Below are 15,312 nucleotides of genomic sequence, written 5' to 3'. Positions count from 1 at the left end.
ATATTTTTTTCAGGACCATCTTTTCAGCATTCCTTTGACACATATTCACCCCTAAGCATCATCCCAAAACAAGTTCATCTTAACATTTATGGTCAGATTTATTTGTATAGGACCATCATCTGTTACTAAAGTTTCTCTTTCAAAAACAGAATACCTATTAAAACTGTATAAACACATGTCTTTTTTACATACCAATGTAAATTGTTGGAGAATGCCCAGTGTCCTTGGAACTAAAGAGATTTGAGTTAATGCATTCCAAAATAGGAACAAGAATCAGCAGTGGCACAATGCTTATCACATTCATTGCTGCAACTGGCAAGACAAATCCACTGAAGTGCAAGTTGGAATTCATGGTTTGGAGATAATATCCTGAGGGAATCTGTATTGAAGAATAAAACCCAGCTCCATTAGCATACCAGGTACCTTTCATGGGTAAAAGTTATACAATACTTGAAACTTCTCCAACTTTTTTCCTTCTGAAGAAGTCACAGTAAACCAAATGCCTTCTGGTGAAAAAGAGTGACCATTATGGTAAAACACTTTCAGTGACATTCTCGTTCACTCCCAGCACATACGATTTTGTAGAATATTATTGCCTTATAGCTGTCTGAAAATTAATGTATAGTTAGTAACTGAGCTCATGTAGGGTTTCCTCAGCAAAGGATATAGTCAACGCTACTCACTGTGAGTCTGTTCAGTGCCAAAGAATTACTCAAATGTTAGCTCTTAATAAAAATACTTTTCACCTACATTCCACCTCCGAAAGAAGATATAAATTTTAAAAGGGTGAATAAATGGCAACAGAATGTGAAAGATCAGATTTGAGCCAAATTTTGTTGCTTCCTTCTGCCTTTCCACTGCCTATTGCAAATCAGAACTGACTTCTTAATAAGAATTAAAATATCATCAACATGAATCACAGGCACTGAAAGCTGTTAACTTAATAATATGGAGAAAATACTATTAATCTTTAAAAAGAAGATACCAATCTATCGCCTAGTCTAAGAGTGAGCCTTAAATTTACTGGAAATTCTGCCAAAGAAATAAAAGTAATCTCTTTCAGCAGTGCAAATACTTTTATATTTTCTAGATATATAGCTGGTTATTACAACCCCGATTAATGGTATCTGGTTCATTTCCATCTCAGTCATTAATGCATGGCCTTGGCCATATATGTGTGCTTGTTGATTTGGGGTTTGCTTTTTTTTGTTTGTTTGTTTGGGATTTTTGTGGTTTTGGGGAGGGTCAGGAAGGAAAGAGGAGAAAGAATGAAGCAGACGGATGGGAATGTAGGCTGATGGCAAGATGGAGTGTCAGTAAAACAGTATATGCTACATGTGTTTAAGAATTTCCTTAAGCAGCATTTTAACACAAATAAGTAAAAATAAATGAATCTGAAGGATACTTAAGTGTCATCTTAAGTAGCTTCCTGACACACTTATATTTCTATAACACGTACGCACTCAGAAGTGGCAAGAATCACATAGGCTGCTCCACTAGTAAAGCAACTGTTTAAAACACATTCCTAGAGACATAGTAGTAAACATGTCACAGTACATTTCAAGGTTTTAGTTTAGAAGCTGAGTACCTACCTGCATTATACACATTCTGTATAGAATTTGGAAAGTAAAGAGTGGGAAGAGCCTGGTGAGTGACTTCGTGCCTTCCACCTGAGTCTCACTGTACTGACCACCATAGTTTTCCTTGGCATGATCTAGCCAGTTTGTCACACCTCCACTAAAGTAGCGGTATCGCACGTAGGACAATTTCAGTGCACTAACAATTACCCCAAAAGTCGTCAGCAGTGAACTGTCTGCAAATAACCAAACACATTACACATCGGAATGTTTTTGCTTGCAGCTAAAATCAACAACACAAAACACTGGGAGGGAAAATACAACCTGATATATTCACTTTTATGTCTTTTTGGGGAGGGGGAAAGCAATAAAAGACTGGATTTGTTCCAAAACATTCTTCTTTGGAAGATGGTTGGTTCACAACACAACTGTACATAAGCAATCTAGCCCAGCATCCACAGAGCAAAACGCCTTTTGTTACTAGTTATTTAACACAGTACAACAATCTGTTGCTGTGCTTGAGCAGCTAAGTATTGATTTGCTTAGCTTTTGCTTTCTATTGATTGAATGAGGTTAGTTTTCAATTCAATACAGTACTGAAGTATGGCATATCTGCTAAAGTCCAACAGCAAGGGAAGGGTAGTAGTCAAATGAGAAGGGAGCTCAAAAGAGGACTGATGGGATAAGAGAGCTTTCATGGATGCATTTCAAAGCCAGAAATACTATCTCAGGGTTTCCAAGTACCATGCTGCAGCAGAGGAGAAATGTCCAATCTATTATTTGGCATATTAAAACTTGCTCACTGGTTACTGGGTTCAGGAATTGCTAACTTGGTTTTCTGACTCAGAGGAAACAGAAGTAAAATGAGGATAAAACCATTAGCTTCAGGCTTGGGAATGCAGATTCATTTACCTTTGGTAAGTTGCCATCCATGCAAATAAGGATTACAGCACTTCTCTGCTTTTCTCAGTGTTGAAGCACTACAATAACTTGCATATCTATAAATAAATGCTTTCTAAAAAACTAAGGTGAACTGAGACTGCAGTGTGAAAATGTCCCCCTATTGTCTCTATGGAAATGATTTTCTGGAAATATCCATTGATACCTATTGGAAACACTTCCTCTAAAGTATTTATTAGATAACCTAACGTTTAAAACTCCCTGGCTGTTTAGCATTAACCTGTAGACTATTTGCACTATTGAATAAAATCTGAAATAGCATATCAAAGCTTGAAAACACAGAGAGTTGGCACAGTTTTTATTGTTCTGTATGACTGTACTAGACTGCTGTTATCACTTATTGTAAGTGATGTTTAAGTTTATGATCTAGATTATTTCAAGGACAAAATTGATGACCAAAAGAAAAACCTGCAGAGTTCCAGATTTACTCAGCTAAGAAGCAAACCAGAAACAAGTGGGATTTGGGGTTCTTGTCAAAGCAGAGTTATTTTCAGAAGTAAAAAGAAATAGTAGCAGAAAAGCCAGCATCAGCTCAACTCACTGGTAGAACTAGTAATTACATGGGTTGGGGCAGAGAAGTGATAATCTTTTGCTTTGTCATACACTAGAGGTTGGACATTCACAAGGAAGAAATGAAAAGCAGTAATGTGGTGTTTCTCCTCCACAAGGGTTTGAACACAGTTAGAGTGGAAATCAGGAGATGCACAGAGCACCATATCACAGACAGTGCAGCAGAGCAACAACATGGCTGTGCCCTGGTTTATCTGACCTAGACTCAATGATAGTCATGGCCACCTCTTTCCTTTGGAAAGGAAGAGGATGAGCAGACTCTTCTTTCTTACTCTCACTGGAAAGAAAAAAACCTAAACTAGGCAAAAAAATCCTGTCAGTTTCCTGCCTTTCCTAATGGATCAGCTGAGGCCCTCTTTAATGTCATTTCAGTCAACTACTAAGGAAACATTTTTTTGTATGTGGCAAAATAGACAAATAGATTCTTTGTCTCATGTTTCTCAGCATGGAATTCCAGCACATTATAAAATCTAGTAAACCTTGTTCTAGTTTCTAGAAGATAAAGCTGCTTGAAAGTTTCAGCTCAAAAAGCAACCTGAAACTTGAATGATACATAAGCCTAATAGATATCAAAAGGATTTTGACAATGATGTAGTTAAAATAAGTATCTGATCCTTTATTTAAAAGGGAATAAGTAAACCCCACAGAGGTCCATATTGGTGAATTCTTCAGGATACAAATCGGATCAGCTAGTAAGAGACATGTTTAAAAGTACATTTGTATCACTGTACTTTGTGTAGATCAACATCATAAACTGTACACTTCTATTTTTAATATTTTCTTTAAAAAATAAAAAAAATCCATCTGTATAGATGTTAAATTGTAACTTTCACAAAGTGATTTTCCTTTTCCTTTACTCTTCAGCCCTTGGCTCTAATGTTCTGCTACTTTGACCTTGATCTAATCATGAATATCTATGCTCCTTAATTACAATAAAAAGCCTACATTGCACCCTAGATGGTAGATATGCATTTTTTTTCCTCATCTCTGGTCACCTGCCAGTCCTCAAAATTATAGCAGTGGAAAGAAATGCAAATGAAGTCCACGCTTGACAGCTAAACATAATTGAATGTATGGTCTGAACTATTTGAAGAGTTACTTTAAAATAAAAAGGCAGCTTATATAAAAATAATTTAATGTTACCTACAAATTTAAAGTACAGTTTTGAAGAATTTCCAATTTCATAATCACACTGAAAGGTATAAAATATATTGTCTTTTATTTTGACTGAGGAGATCAGCTTTTCAGATATTAGTACAGAGATTAGCATTCTGCAAAGACTTGCAAAGTATAGGATAAATCAACACTCACTGGGAAAAACACTTGATACCAAAAAAAATGCTAGCTTTGTTGATGGCTAAGGTAGACATGATGTACAAATTTATGTTATTTCACTTAGCAGAATTAAACTAGTTAAATGATAAACTTCAGATTTAGTCCATATGAAATAGTCCACCTCAGGGGCTGATATCAGCAAATCTTTTTACCTACTCAGGTTGTAAAACCTATAGTGAGTCCCAGTGAGCCAGCCAGCCACCATTATCTCCATAAGAAGCTAGTTAATTTGAAGTTAGTCTTTGCAGACCTCAGCTGCATATCATCAAGAGGTTTGGGGGGCACTGAGAGGAAGTGCATTTCTTTGGCTCTATTTGTTTGAATAAACCTCTCTAGTGATGTCATCACTATGATATGATTTTTGTGTTCATTCCCTCACTGCTAATTTCTTTTTTGGTAAGGATATATTTATAATAAAAGTACTGAAATAACAAGTTGAATTAAGTTGCTGGCTTCTACTGTAAAAAGAATAGCAAGGTTTGGGTATTTACAGCCGTATTCAAGTCACCTAGGCTGCACTTACATTCCTGTGCTTGGTCAATGGAGAGGGGCAGCAGGCTCAAAGAGTTTCGGAGAGCTCAGGTACTAATTGGTGAGGCCACAGAAGTGTAAGAATATCTGGTTTAAAATACATGCACTGCACAGGAACTATTTAGAGCTGTTCAGTGTTTCTAGTTATTTTCAAATATATAAACCCACAATGTATAAGCAAGCACATTGAAATAACAGTAAGCATCAGATGTTCTGCAAAATAAAGGCACTATAAAACTACATTGCTACTGCTGCTTATTTCTGCTTCACTGATTAATCACACTGCTTGGGTGCCCAGATGCAAGTTCAGCTGAAGCAATGGAACACACCTAAGGGAGAAAACACAGTATGCTTGGCACCTTAGCATAGGTGCAAACTCTGCTTTTGGCATTGGGCATAGGCTGAACCAAACATGACAAAATAAAGTCTACCAGCAGTTTGCATATTATACATCTTCCTGCATAGGCAAATGCTTTGACATGACAGAAAACATACAGAAGTTTACCACAAACTGTTTTCCACTTTTGTCAGCCTATCCAGATTCTCCAAGTCTATTTTCACAGAGTTTGTATATCCTCTTACACACAGACTCTGTAGCACTAAAACCCAAGTATCTCCAAACAAACAGGGAAGTGTTGTGCAAAAACTGATTTAGATATGCAAGTTGATCTCTAAAGGTATTTCCCAAGATATATTTGCCTCTTACCTGTTTTGGGTTTGTAAATCATTTCACCCCGCACCATGTGAATTGTGATTATAGCCATAAGCATGGACACAAATGGGATAAGAAAACCAAGGTTTCTGGCCACAGACTGCTGGATATAAGAAATGGTGACAAAGACAACTGCTGAATTTAAGTTAACCAGCCAATAAAACCTAGTACACACAGACAAGAGAGAGAAGAGGGGAGAGGATGAATAATACAAAGCCTTTACAGAAGATTAAAACATTACATTAAAGGCATGGTAAGTATAGCAAGCATAGACAGTGTCAGTACCATGAACACATTGACACAACAATTAACATCAAACTTTACTTGGATGTCTCAGCTCCAATAGGCATATTATTTAAGTAACTGTATTAAGGCAGTAAAGCTGAACAAATTATCAGTCTAGTACTGCAAATATTCTTGTGGCTCAGACTAATGAAATACATCAACAGTTATTATTTACACATTTAACACCTGCATTTTTTATTGCTTCAGATTCAGCTGGCTTGCAGACTTAACTTTTGAAACGTTAAGAATTTTAACTTTGAATAAACTTTCACCTTGCAAGTTGGCTTTAAAGACGTCTATTGAGTTTGCATGGTGCAGTTTTTGGTAGCAGGGAGGCTATAGATTACCAAAAGTGGTTTCATTTAAAAGTTAAATACACATTGATACATAATTATACAGCTTAAAATATACTGCCTGAGAAGCAAAGCTTGTTTTCTTGTCTGATGTAACTTCTGCCTCACATGCTATTTGGACTCAAGAACTTATATCTGCTAATTCATCTAGAATTTCCTTCTCAACAATAAAAGACAAATCTTTAACATGTTGTAACAGACCAGCTACCCTTCAACAACCCAAGCCCCAAACTTTCCAGCTTGATCTCCCCTTAACTCCAAACGAGTGGGTAGGGCAGGAGCTAAGTATCAGCTACGATTGGCGGTTCCCTGTATCAGCAATTCCAGGAAAGTATTTTGAGATGAAAATCCTGAGAGGGGACTTGCAAGTCTCTCTTGGCACCCAGGAGACTTCCTCAACCACATTTCATTCAATAAAAACTATTTCTAGGTGGTCTGCCATAATTACCACAAACTATAGTCATATTGTAAGCTACAGTGCTGAACTACTGCTATACTCCTTCCACATGTTCTGACATTGCCCATTACAACACATCTAGCTAGTGCCAAGAGAGGAAAACTTTATGATGACAGAAGTACAGACCTTGGTAATACTCCTCAGGTCTGTTCAGTTACAAAAACAGTCTTTCACAGATTTCCAAGGAAGTGTGGCTGAGCTACCTGAAGTCTTGATGCTCTTCATGACTCTATGTTTTTTTCAGTGGAAGTAGGAACTTCTAAAGAAAACCATTAAGTACAGGAGAGAGCATTTGTTTTTTAGCACTATAAAGCAAACTACTGAAATGTAAGGCTCCTGTCTTCTTACAGAAATGGGAATGGAAACCACCACCATGTTTGAGCTATCCCTATGGACCAAAGAAGAAAGATAAACTAACCTCAATGCACTCATTAGAATCTGGGGATTTGCCCATATTGTACTGACTGCCGCAGATCAGAACCTACAAAACCAGAAACACATGTTTCTAGCTCTCGTATACAACTGCTGTCTAATACTACAGTATTTGGATGTGCTTTATGTAAAGTGTCTCAGAGATCCAAGTAGGGCACAGATGAATTACATAATTAAACTGACTATCATGTCCAGTATTGCAGGGAACAGCTCCTTCCTGGAAGGTCAGCACTCTGAAGTCTCAGCATCATAGAACCAGCTAGGTTGGAAAAGTCCTACAAATGCCAGTGTGGGAGGTTCATTTCAAGAATGAAGTCCAGATACAAACCTGAATACTATCATGACATGCCCATAAAACCCTATTGATTTTATTATAACATTTTATAGAAATGTATTCATTATGATAACTCAAAAAGTAACATCGAGGTGATGACATACAGTATTGTTTAGGTTTAAGTAAAAAATTTGTAATACTGTATAATATAACAGTTGAAATGGACCTGTTGGATGAAACAACCTGAGAGCAAGTAAAATATATTAAAAACATTCTAAAATTGATCTTTTGTCATTTTTAGGATTATTTTTGAAGACTCAGTAGATTTCCTGTCACTTGAAATATTTGTTTTTATTTTTTAAGCATGCCTAACTCTCACAATTTACATTTTGATTTATCCAGACTCAGACCAGGATATTTCACGTATGGTCCAGTATCCAAGCTAAATCACAGCTTTGTAGAAGAGCATAAACTGGTTCAGAATCACTAAACCACAGAGTTCTCTGCAAAGACAAGGTGGGAATAAAAAGCCCCAAAGGGATAAAAACACATTTCTAAAAGTCCAGGTAAAGCGTGTCCAGGATAACAGTGGAAACTGCATTATGTGGAAAGACTATTTAGAAGGGAGGGGAGAAGAAAGATACTACTTATCCTTATGTTCTCTGCATTTTGTTGGTTTTCTCCTTATACATCAGATCAAGAAGCCAACACTGAAAACTATCTTCCCTCATCTGGATTGTACTGGTTGCTCCCATTCTCTGCTTCCATAGACAGAATTTACTTTTCCTACTGCAAAAATAGTACCTGCTCATAACATTAACACTGAAAAGCAATAATCCTTAAGGAAACAATCCAGCAGAACCCAAGTCCTGTTTTCACTTAGCATTGGTATATTCTGTTTATTTAAAAGGTCAGGATTATAGTTCATTCAAGGGGATAGAAACAGGCCTTGGGTGTGCAAAGCAACCTGGAGCACATCCCATATGAAGCCAGGCTGAGAAAGTTGGGGCTGTTCAGCCTGGAGAAGAGAAGGCTGCATGGAGACCTCAGAGCAGCTTCCAGTATCTGAAGGGGGCCTACAAGGATGCTGGTGAGGGACTATTCATTAGGGACAGTAGTGATAGGACAAGGGGTAACAGGTTGAAACTTAAACAGCAGAGGTTTAGATTGGATATAAGGAAGGAATTCTTTACTGTTAGAGTGGTGAGGTACTGGAATGGGTTGCCCAGGGAGGTTCTGAATGCTCCATCCCTGGTAATGTTCAAGGCCAGGTTGGACAGAGCCTTGAGTGACATGGTTTAGTGTGGTGGTTTAGAGGTGTCCCTGCCCATGGCAGGGGGGTTGGAACTGGATGAGCTTAAGGTCCTTTCCAACCCTGACTATTCTATGATTCTATGATACTTCAAGGATTGAATTAGACAACAGGTAATTACAGGGCCTTTCAACCCAACCTTTAATCTTATAATTTTGATACAAATGGAACTTGTCTAAAGACATAGCCTCAAACTCACCAAGAGCATGCAACCTTCCCATTTTATATTATTTTAACATTCAATCCTGTGATAAGCAGCCTACCAAGAAAAAAAAAGTCATTCTATTCTGAGATGCTTTAACAAGATTCAGAATGTGAAGGATGAAACCCCCAACAGCCCCTCCTTGGATGCCACTACAAAAATTAGTAATTCTTATTTTAATTGCACATGTGCCTTTCTTGATACTTCCAAAGTTCCAAGAACTGACCCATTGGATTCCCCCAAGGAATACTTTACTCGTATTGTCTCTCCTTTGTAATCAACACTGAGAAATGTCACTTTGATTAAACACAATTCCGAATGGCTAAGACCACAGTACAATAAATTCTCCAGAGCTATCTTTCAGAACAACTGATTGCTCTCCAGTCTTAATCCCCCAGAGTCTTATTTAATCAAAATGATGTTGCTAATTAAGGATTAAAACTCGGAATAGAGTAAAAATGAAGGACTTTTTTCTTTCCTTCTCTTTTCTCTTATGGGCAGGTCGAGGAAGCAGAATCTGCCCTAAGGAACTAAGGAATCTCATCCACCTTTGGTAAAGCTGCTGCCTTATTCACTGAAGTTTGGATTTAATTCAAAACTCTTTGATATTAACTTAATTGGAGGAAAAAGAATAGCCAGGAATGCCATCCCCAAAGGAGGAAAGAACTGATTCACTAAGATCTTCACTGATTCCTCTGCACTGCATTGTTAATATGCAAATGAGCTCAGTTATTATTTTAATAACCATGCATGTAGAGGGAAAGGAGAGAAAAGGGGTTAGTTTAGGGCTTATATCACCCTGCCTTCTTTGATACTCACTCCACAGCCGAACCAGAAAGTACAAGTGAATCTATACAGCAGCCTGTATAGTGCTACAGAAGTGGTAAATAAAGGCAAACATATAATACAAATTACTTCTCTGATGCACTGAAGGAGAGAAATACTTCATATGAAAAAATATCAAATTTTAAGAACCATTTGAGAATCAAATTTTGCTCAAAGATTTCTTAAGAAAATTTAAATATTCAAACCAGAACACAGAAGTGAAGTGGTTTATCTGGTGGCAAAACTTCACAGCAACAGAACTGAAACAATACAGCAGATCCCTATCACCGAGATTTGCAGTTCCAGACTGCTTGCCATCCCTGGTTCCAACAAACCAGCAGACAATTCCCATTGCCTGTCACTGCTGAAAATTTACTCTGATTTTGACACAGTTAGGGAGTAACAGCAAAATATCCTAAAGGGATAGCTAGATTAAAGAGCATAAAAGAGCTAGATTAAAGAGCTAGATTAGAGCAACTAGCTCTACCTAGAGCAACCAAGAGCAACTAGCTTGTCAAGCTTTTGAGCATTTGGGCAAATCAGTTCATCTTTATTCTGCCTGAAGATCTCTGTAGGAGGCTAAGCTACATGGTCACTTAGTGACCCTAGGAAAAGTAAAAAATTAGGAAAAGTTTTACAGAAGCTCTTGGAAAATCTTCCAAAATCTGAATGTTTTGCAGTTAAAACACAAAATACACCATCTATAAAATATGCCTTGTAAGTCAGAAGTGAATTTCAAGGCATTGCTCTATGATCCCCCAAAGATATTTAGCCAACAATTTACCAACCAGTTGAAAAAGGAAAGAAGTTCCTTTGGTCCACAGTCCTCAAGGCTGTATGCACTTAATGGACAAACTATAGCCCTTATGCCTCCTATTCCCAGACTAGCGGTGAGTAGTGCAAAGTAGAATACTATGTTTTGCTCCCTTTTGGTCAGTGTATGAAGAATATGTCGTCTGTCAATGTAAACATCTTCAAAGGGGAATGCCACAACAGGTAATAGTGCTGTGCCTGGAATTGGAAAGAAAATTGTTATTTGAAAGGGATTGTAATTTGAAAGCAGTTATTTTGAAAAGACAGATGATACATAAAAAATACATAATAGAGAAATGCAAAGAGGAAGAGTCTTCATTCTGACAATATTCTGGATGTCAATATAACACAGTCAGGCAAGACCAATACAGGCCTCCAAGAAAGCAATCTTCCCCTGAAATGCTTGTAAGTATTCAGGTTCTTCGATCAACTGAAGATCTCACCCTGGAAACATAGCTCCTTTCACTGTCCTTCTCCATTGCCTGCATATAGAGGGAAGTAGTTCTCCATGTGCAAGGGAGCACAAGTTAGAACATGTAAGTTCACCTGATAGAACACTGACCAGATACAAAGAAAACCAAACAACCCACCCCATGGTGATGTGTAGCCTTTTTTGCATCCTCTTTAAACCCCAGAATGTAATGGGAATCATAATGTAACAAATAAATTCTCTAAACTTTTGAAGAAAGGTTTTTTTTGCTGCAGCTTCATGGAAAATACATGATTTTCAGAAACTTTACCTATAGAAGCAGTGCCATGAACTGCATTTACCATCTCTAGCCTGCAAAGCAACTCTTTCAGATTTAATCAGCTAGAGATTCTCCAAGTTGCAATTGGAGACTAATCTCAAAATATATTGATGTGTCAACACCACCAACACTAGGAATGACTACGACTATGACTGTGAACTCACTCCCAAAGAAATTCTGGTTAAAGCAATACCCAGAGAAATAAAACTCTGCTTGTGTCACTAATCTTCTTCTTTAAGATATGCATTGAAGGGACAAGTGGCAGAAGGAGGTTACACACCAGAAGCCCATGGGAGAAACAGTGGAACATGATAGCAATCATTTTTCCAGGCTGCTTGCACAATGATTTTGCAATCAGCTCAAGAGCATTACAGGAGTTGCTCTGATTCTTTCCTTCCTTTGTTGCATGTCTGCAGAAATCAGACTTGCTTATGCCCAAATAGTCTGAGTAAAAAGTATTTCTGTTAGCTTGGTTGAAGTTGACAGAATAACCACCGGCTGTGAGATGCACCAATTGCTGCAGAACAGACTTACTACAGAACAGAGCTTTTATGTAAAAGATCTCCAAAATAACATGTAGGAAAGATTCAGACTGTGCTAACAGAAAGCAGACTCTCAATACAGATACTGGGATACACCCTCTCTCCTTAAGACTTGTTTGTACTGATGTGCTTAAATACACCTTTCTAAGTTGTCCAAACACAACATTCATATACCTTTACATACAATAAAATCTTACTACTAACAGCTAGGAAGAACTTTCCAAACTCTCAAACTATCTCTCTGAGTCAAGGCTCTCATTTGCACCAAACATTAATAACCTTAGATACTTGGTAAAGGGAACAGATTTTAAGAGTTGAGTGTCTGTGCTCTGAATAGCTAAGCCTCTTTAAAGGAGTCAAGTTGGTGCACTAACTAGCCTCAAGATACACATGCGAATGTACTTCAGTCTTGTTCAAAACACTGCCTCACAAAAGTACATAGGCAAAAATACTTCATTGCAGTTCACAGAGGAGAAAATAAGTAATTAGCTGTGAGAGTAAATGGCCACAAGGTTCGAGAAAGCTATTAGATTTCAAACACAATGCCCAATAATGCATTTCTGTAACAGAATTAGATGAAATAGTCCCCAGGGTGTTACCTACCTAGGAAATGTAGAAACATGCAGATGCACACAACTTTGATCCTCCCGACAAGGCATTCGGCAAGCCACCCAACCAGGACTGGCGTCAACATAGAGGTGCCTACAAAGCACATATTAACAATAGCTGCCTGGTAGTTGCGATAGCCAAGTTTAACAGTGCAGAAGAGGATCATGTTGCAGACAATGCCAAAGAACGTGAATCTCTCACACAGTTCCACCAGCAGCACACAGATGGCTTCTTGGAGTTTCTTCTGAGGTTGAGACAGGTTTCCAGCACAGTTGCTTCCTCCAGGTAATGGTTGTTGCTCCTTGTCAGCCATGCGGTTCAAAAGTTGCTCCTCTTGCATATCCCTTCTGTCAGCATCAAGCATTCTTGTCTTTTTTTGTGTGAAACTGTGTAGAGCAGCCTAAGTTACAGGTATACTGCTATTCCCCTCTGCTGTAATTAGCAAACCGGTAAGACTCCCTTTGAATTCCACACTTCACTACGACAATCTCTTAAGGCACCTGTCACTTTGGTGACACTACTTATAGGATCAAAGAGTATTAAAAAATAAAGTAAAATATAAGAGCTCTGTCAGCATTTCACTTCCTGAGTTTAATGACACTCAAAAATTCAATCAGTTTATTTAATTAGTCCATTTGGGGGTGAACAAGATTTTTCCCCAGAGTTACATTACCTATTAAATTATGTGAAACCAATACTGTATGTGCAACTCTATCTGTATGTTAAAGATAAAGGTTTAAATACCCATGAAAGCTAACATTTTCAGCAGAATTCAAATAATACATCAAGGGAATAATTTGCTTATAATAGTCTGATACTTTAATTAGGCAACAAGTGAAAAACCACAAGCAAAGATAAAGAGAAGGATTTTTTTTAAGGTTAGTATCTAATCACTATTATATTTCCTGTTATTTTTGGTTGAATTTCAGATAAAGTTAATTATAAAAATAAGTCATGTTACTACATTGAAGTTGGAAAAGCAAATTTTAAAAGAAAGTTAACAAAAATAATAATTAAAAAACCAATCTAAATCAGAACCATTCCTTTAGCTAGATACTGCATCATAGCTGTAATGCATTGTAAAGGTCAAGGGCACAGATGATGTGTTGTATCAACCAAAGTAATTACAAGCTTGAAAGAAAATTAGAAAGACCCCAACTTACAGTGCTTTATAATGCTCCTGCCACCTTATCCACAGGGAAGTTTGCTGATTTCCCTGATCAGGACCTCTGTTTTGTGGAGCTCATTAAGATCACTAACACCTGCTCAAAATACTTCCAACTAAGAATGAGAAGGATCCTGCATTTGTTTTTCACAGATGTAAATGCATACACATGTTACAAGGCAGTGGTAAATCAGATCTGCTTCTTTAAACAGACATCTCAGTGCTTATGAGAGCATTTTTTGAGGCACAGGCTCTGTTGTTTGTTTCCATCTGTCCATATAACTACTCAAATTTTACCTCTTTGGATCTATTTAGTAGTGAGAACTCCTATATCCCAAAACAGATGCACAATGGTGTATAACCAGTATGGATAAAGATAGATACCAAGATTACATCCCTTCCTCACCCACCCCTCCTGAAGAAAAAGAAGCAACTGTGATTCAAACATAAAGCTTATACTTTGTGAAACTTAAATCTAAGCAGCAACAGATTATTTCCCAAAATAATTCTAAAATAGATAATTTTTAATTTATTTGCAGTTCTTGCTTTAGACTAGCATAGCAAAACACTAATAGTTTTCAGAGAAGCCCAGTTGGGGACGCAAATGGCTGTGACTTGTAGCATGCCAAGAACTATTCCTGTCTTCTGATCTGCAGTAGCTAAAGAGATTTTCATTTGGACGAACCAACCAGAGAAATCCAAACCAGAAATCATATTTAACTCAATTTAGCTTCTCCATCTAAGCCTAATGAAGCCAATCCCAAATTGTAACAGGGCAGACAATAGTATTTCAACTAAAAGGCACATATATCTTCTGTTGTTTGAAGCATCTCTAACTGTTCATGAGGAAAATGATCATTTGTGTTTTTTAAGGAAATACAAGTGTATTTTAGCATCAGATAGAAAACATCAGGATACATACACTCTTGCTCCTTTGGCCATTTCAATGTAAAATAGTCTGGTTTTCTACAAATTATTTTTCTTTAAAGAGTGCAAAATTTACCTGTTCTCATGGATGCTCACGAATCAAAGTGAATCATATCATGCAACCGGTAAAGACAGAAGGGTTACCAGCTGGGGTGGCTATCTCTTAGACCTCATGTGTTTTCATTTACCCTAATTTTGGGTTACAAGCTAGGGAAAAGGAATAATTGACTTACAAATGTTATAGAAAGTAAGAGGGCTTTTGTATTGCCTTTCCAGGTGACTAATATGGGTGTGGTGGTTATGATAGTCACAGATCACAATCAGTATGTGAGTTAACATGCTCAATGCTAAGAGCATATACAACTTCATATAACAATATGATCCTTATTGATTTATTTTTAATCACTTTAGCAGCAATTCTAGGTGGTCTATCTAATTACTTGATGTGGTTTTAGATGAATTCTAGTTTAATCACCTACCATTCATTTGCCCTATTCTTAATACACAATGTAGTAGATGGAACGATGGAAATAGAAATGCCTGATGGAAAACTTTATTATTTGTATTAACATATGTAGAGTTTTACATATACTGAAGCAGCCAGAAACTAGGTGCACCATATAAGGGCTATTTCAAAACCCTGTCCTTCTGGCAGTACCTCTGAATGCCAGTAAGGACTTTG

At 37.4% G+C, this 15,312-nt stretch overlaps 1 protein-coding gene across 1 annotated transcript in view; it reads right to left on the bottom strand.

Moving 5' to 3' along the window:
• SLC15A5 (solute carrier family 15 member 5) overlaps positions 1–12,902 on the bottom strand; it is a 30,817-nt gene extending 17,915 nt beyond the window's left edge. The window contains exons 1-5 of the mRNA XM_005148189.2: positions 12,533–12,902; positions 10,614–10,836; positions 5,680–5,849; positions 1,593–1,813; positions 193–379 (exon numbers count right to left, since the gene is read on the bottom strand). Coding sequence (XP_005148246.2) covers positions 193–379; positions 1,593–1,813; positions 5,680–5,849; positions 10,614–10,836; positions 12,533–12,902 — 1,171 coding nt within the window. The remainder of the gene's footprint in view (positions 1–192; positions 380–1,592; positions 1,814–5,679; positions 5,850–10,613; positions 10,837–12,532) is intronic.
• Positions 12,903–15,312: the final 2,410 nt, after the last annotated feature.

Source organism: Melopsittacus undulatus, chromosome 5 (genome assembly GCF_012275295.1).
Source record: "Melopsittacus undulatus isolate bMelUnd1 chromosome 5, bMelUnd1.mat.Z, whole genome shotgun sequence".
In the NCBI taxonomy this organism is placed as follows: domain Eukaryota; kingdom Metazoa; phylum Chordata; class Aves; order Psittaciformes; family Psittaculidae; genus Melopsittacus; species Melopsittacus undulatus.
Note: the sequence above shows the minus strand (reverse complement) of the source record. Positions and strands in the feature narration are given on the sequence as shown.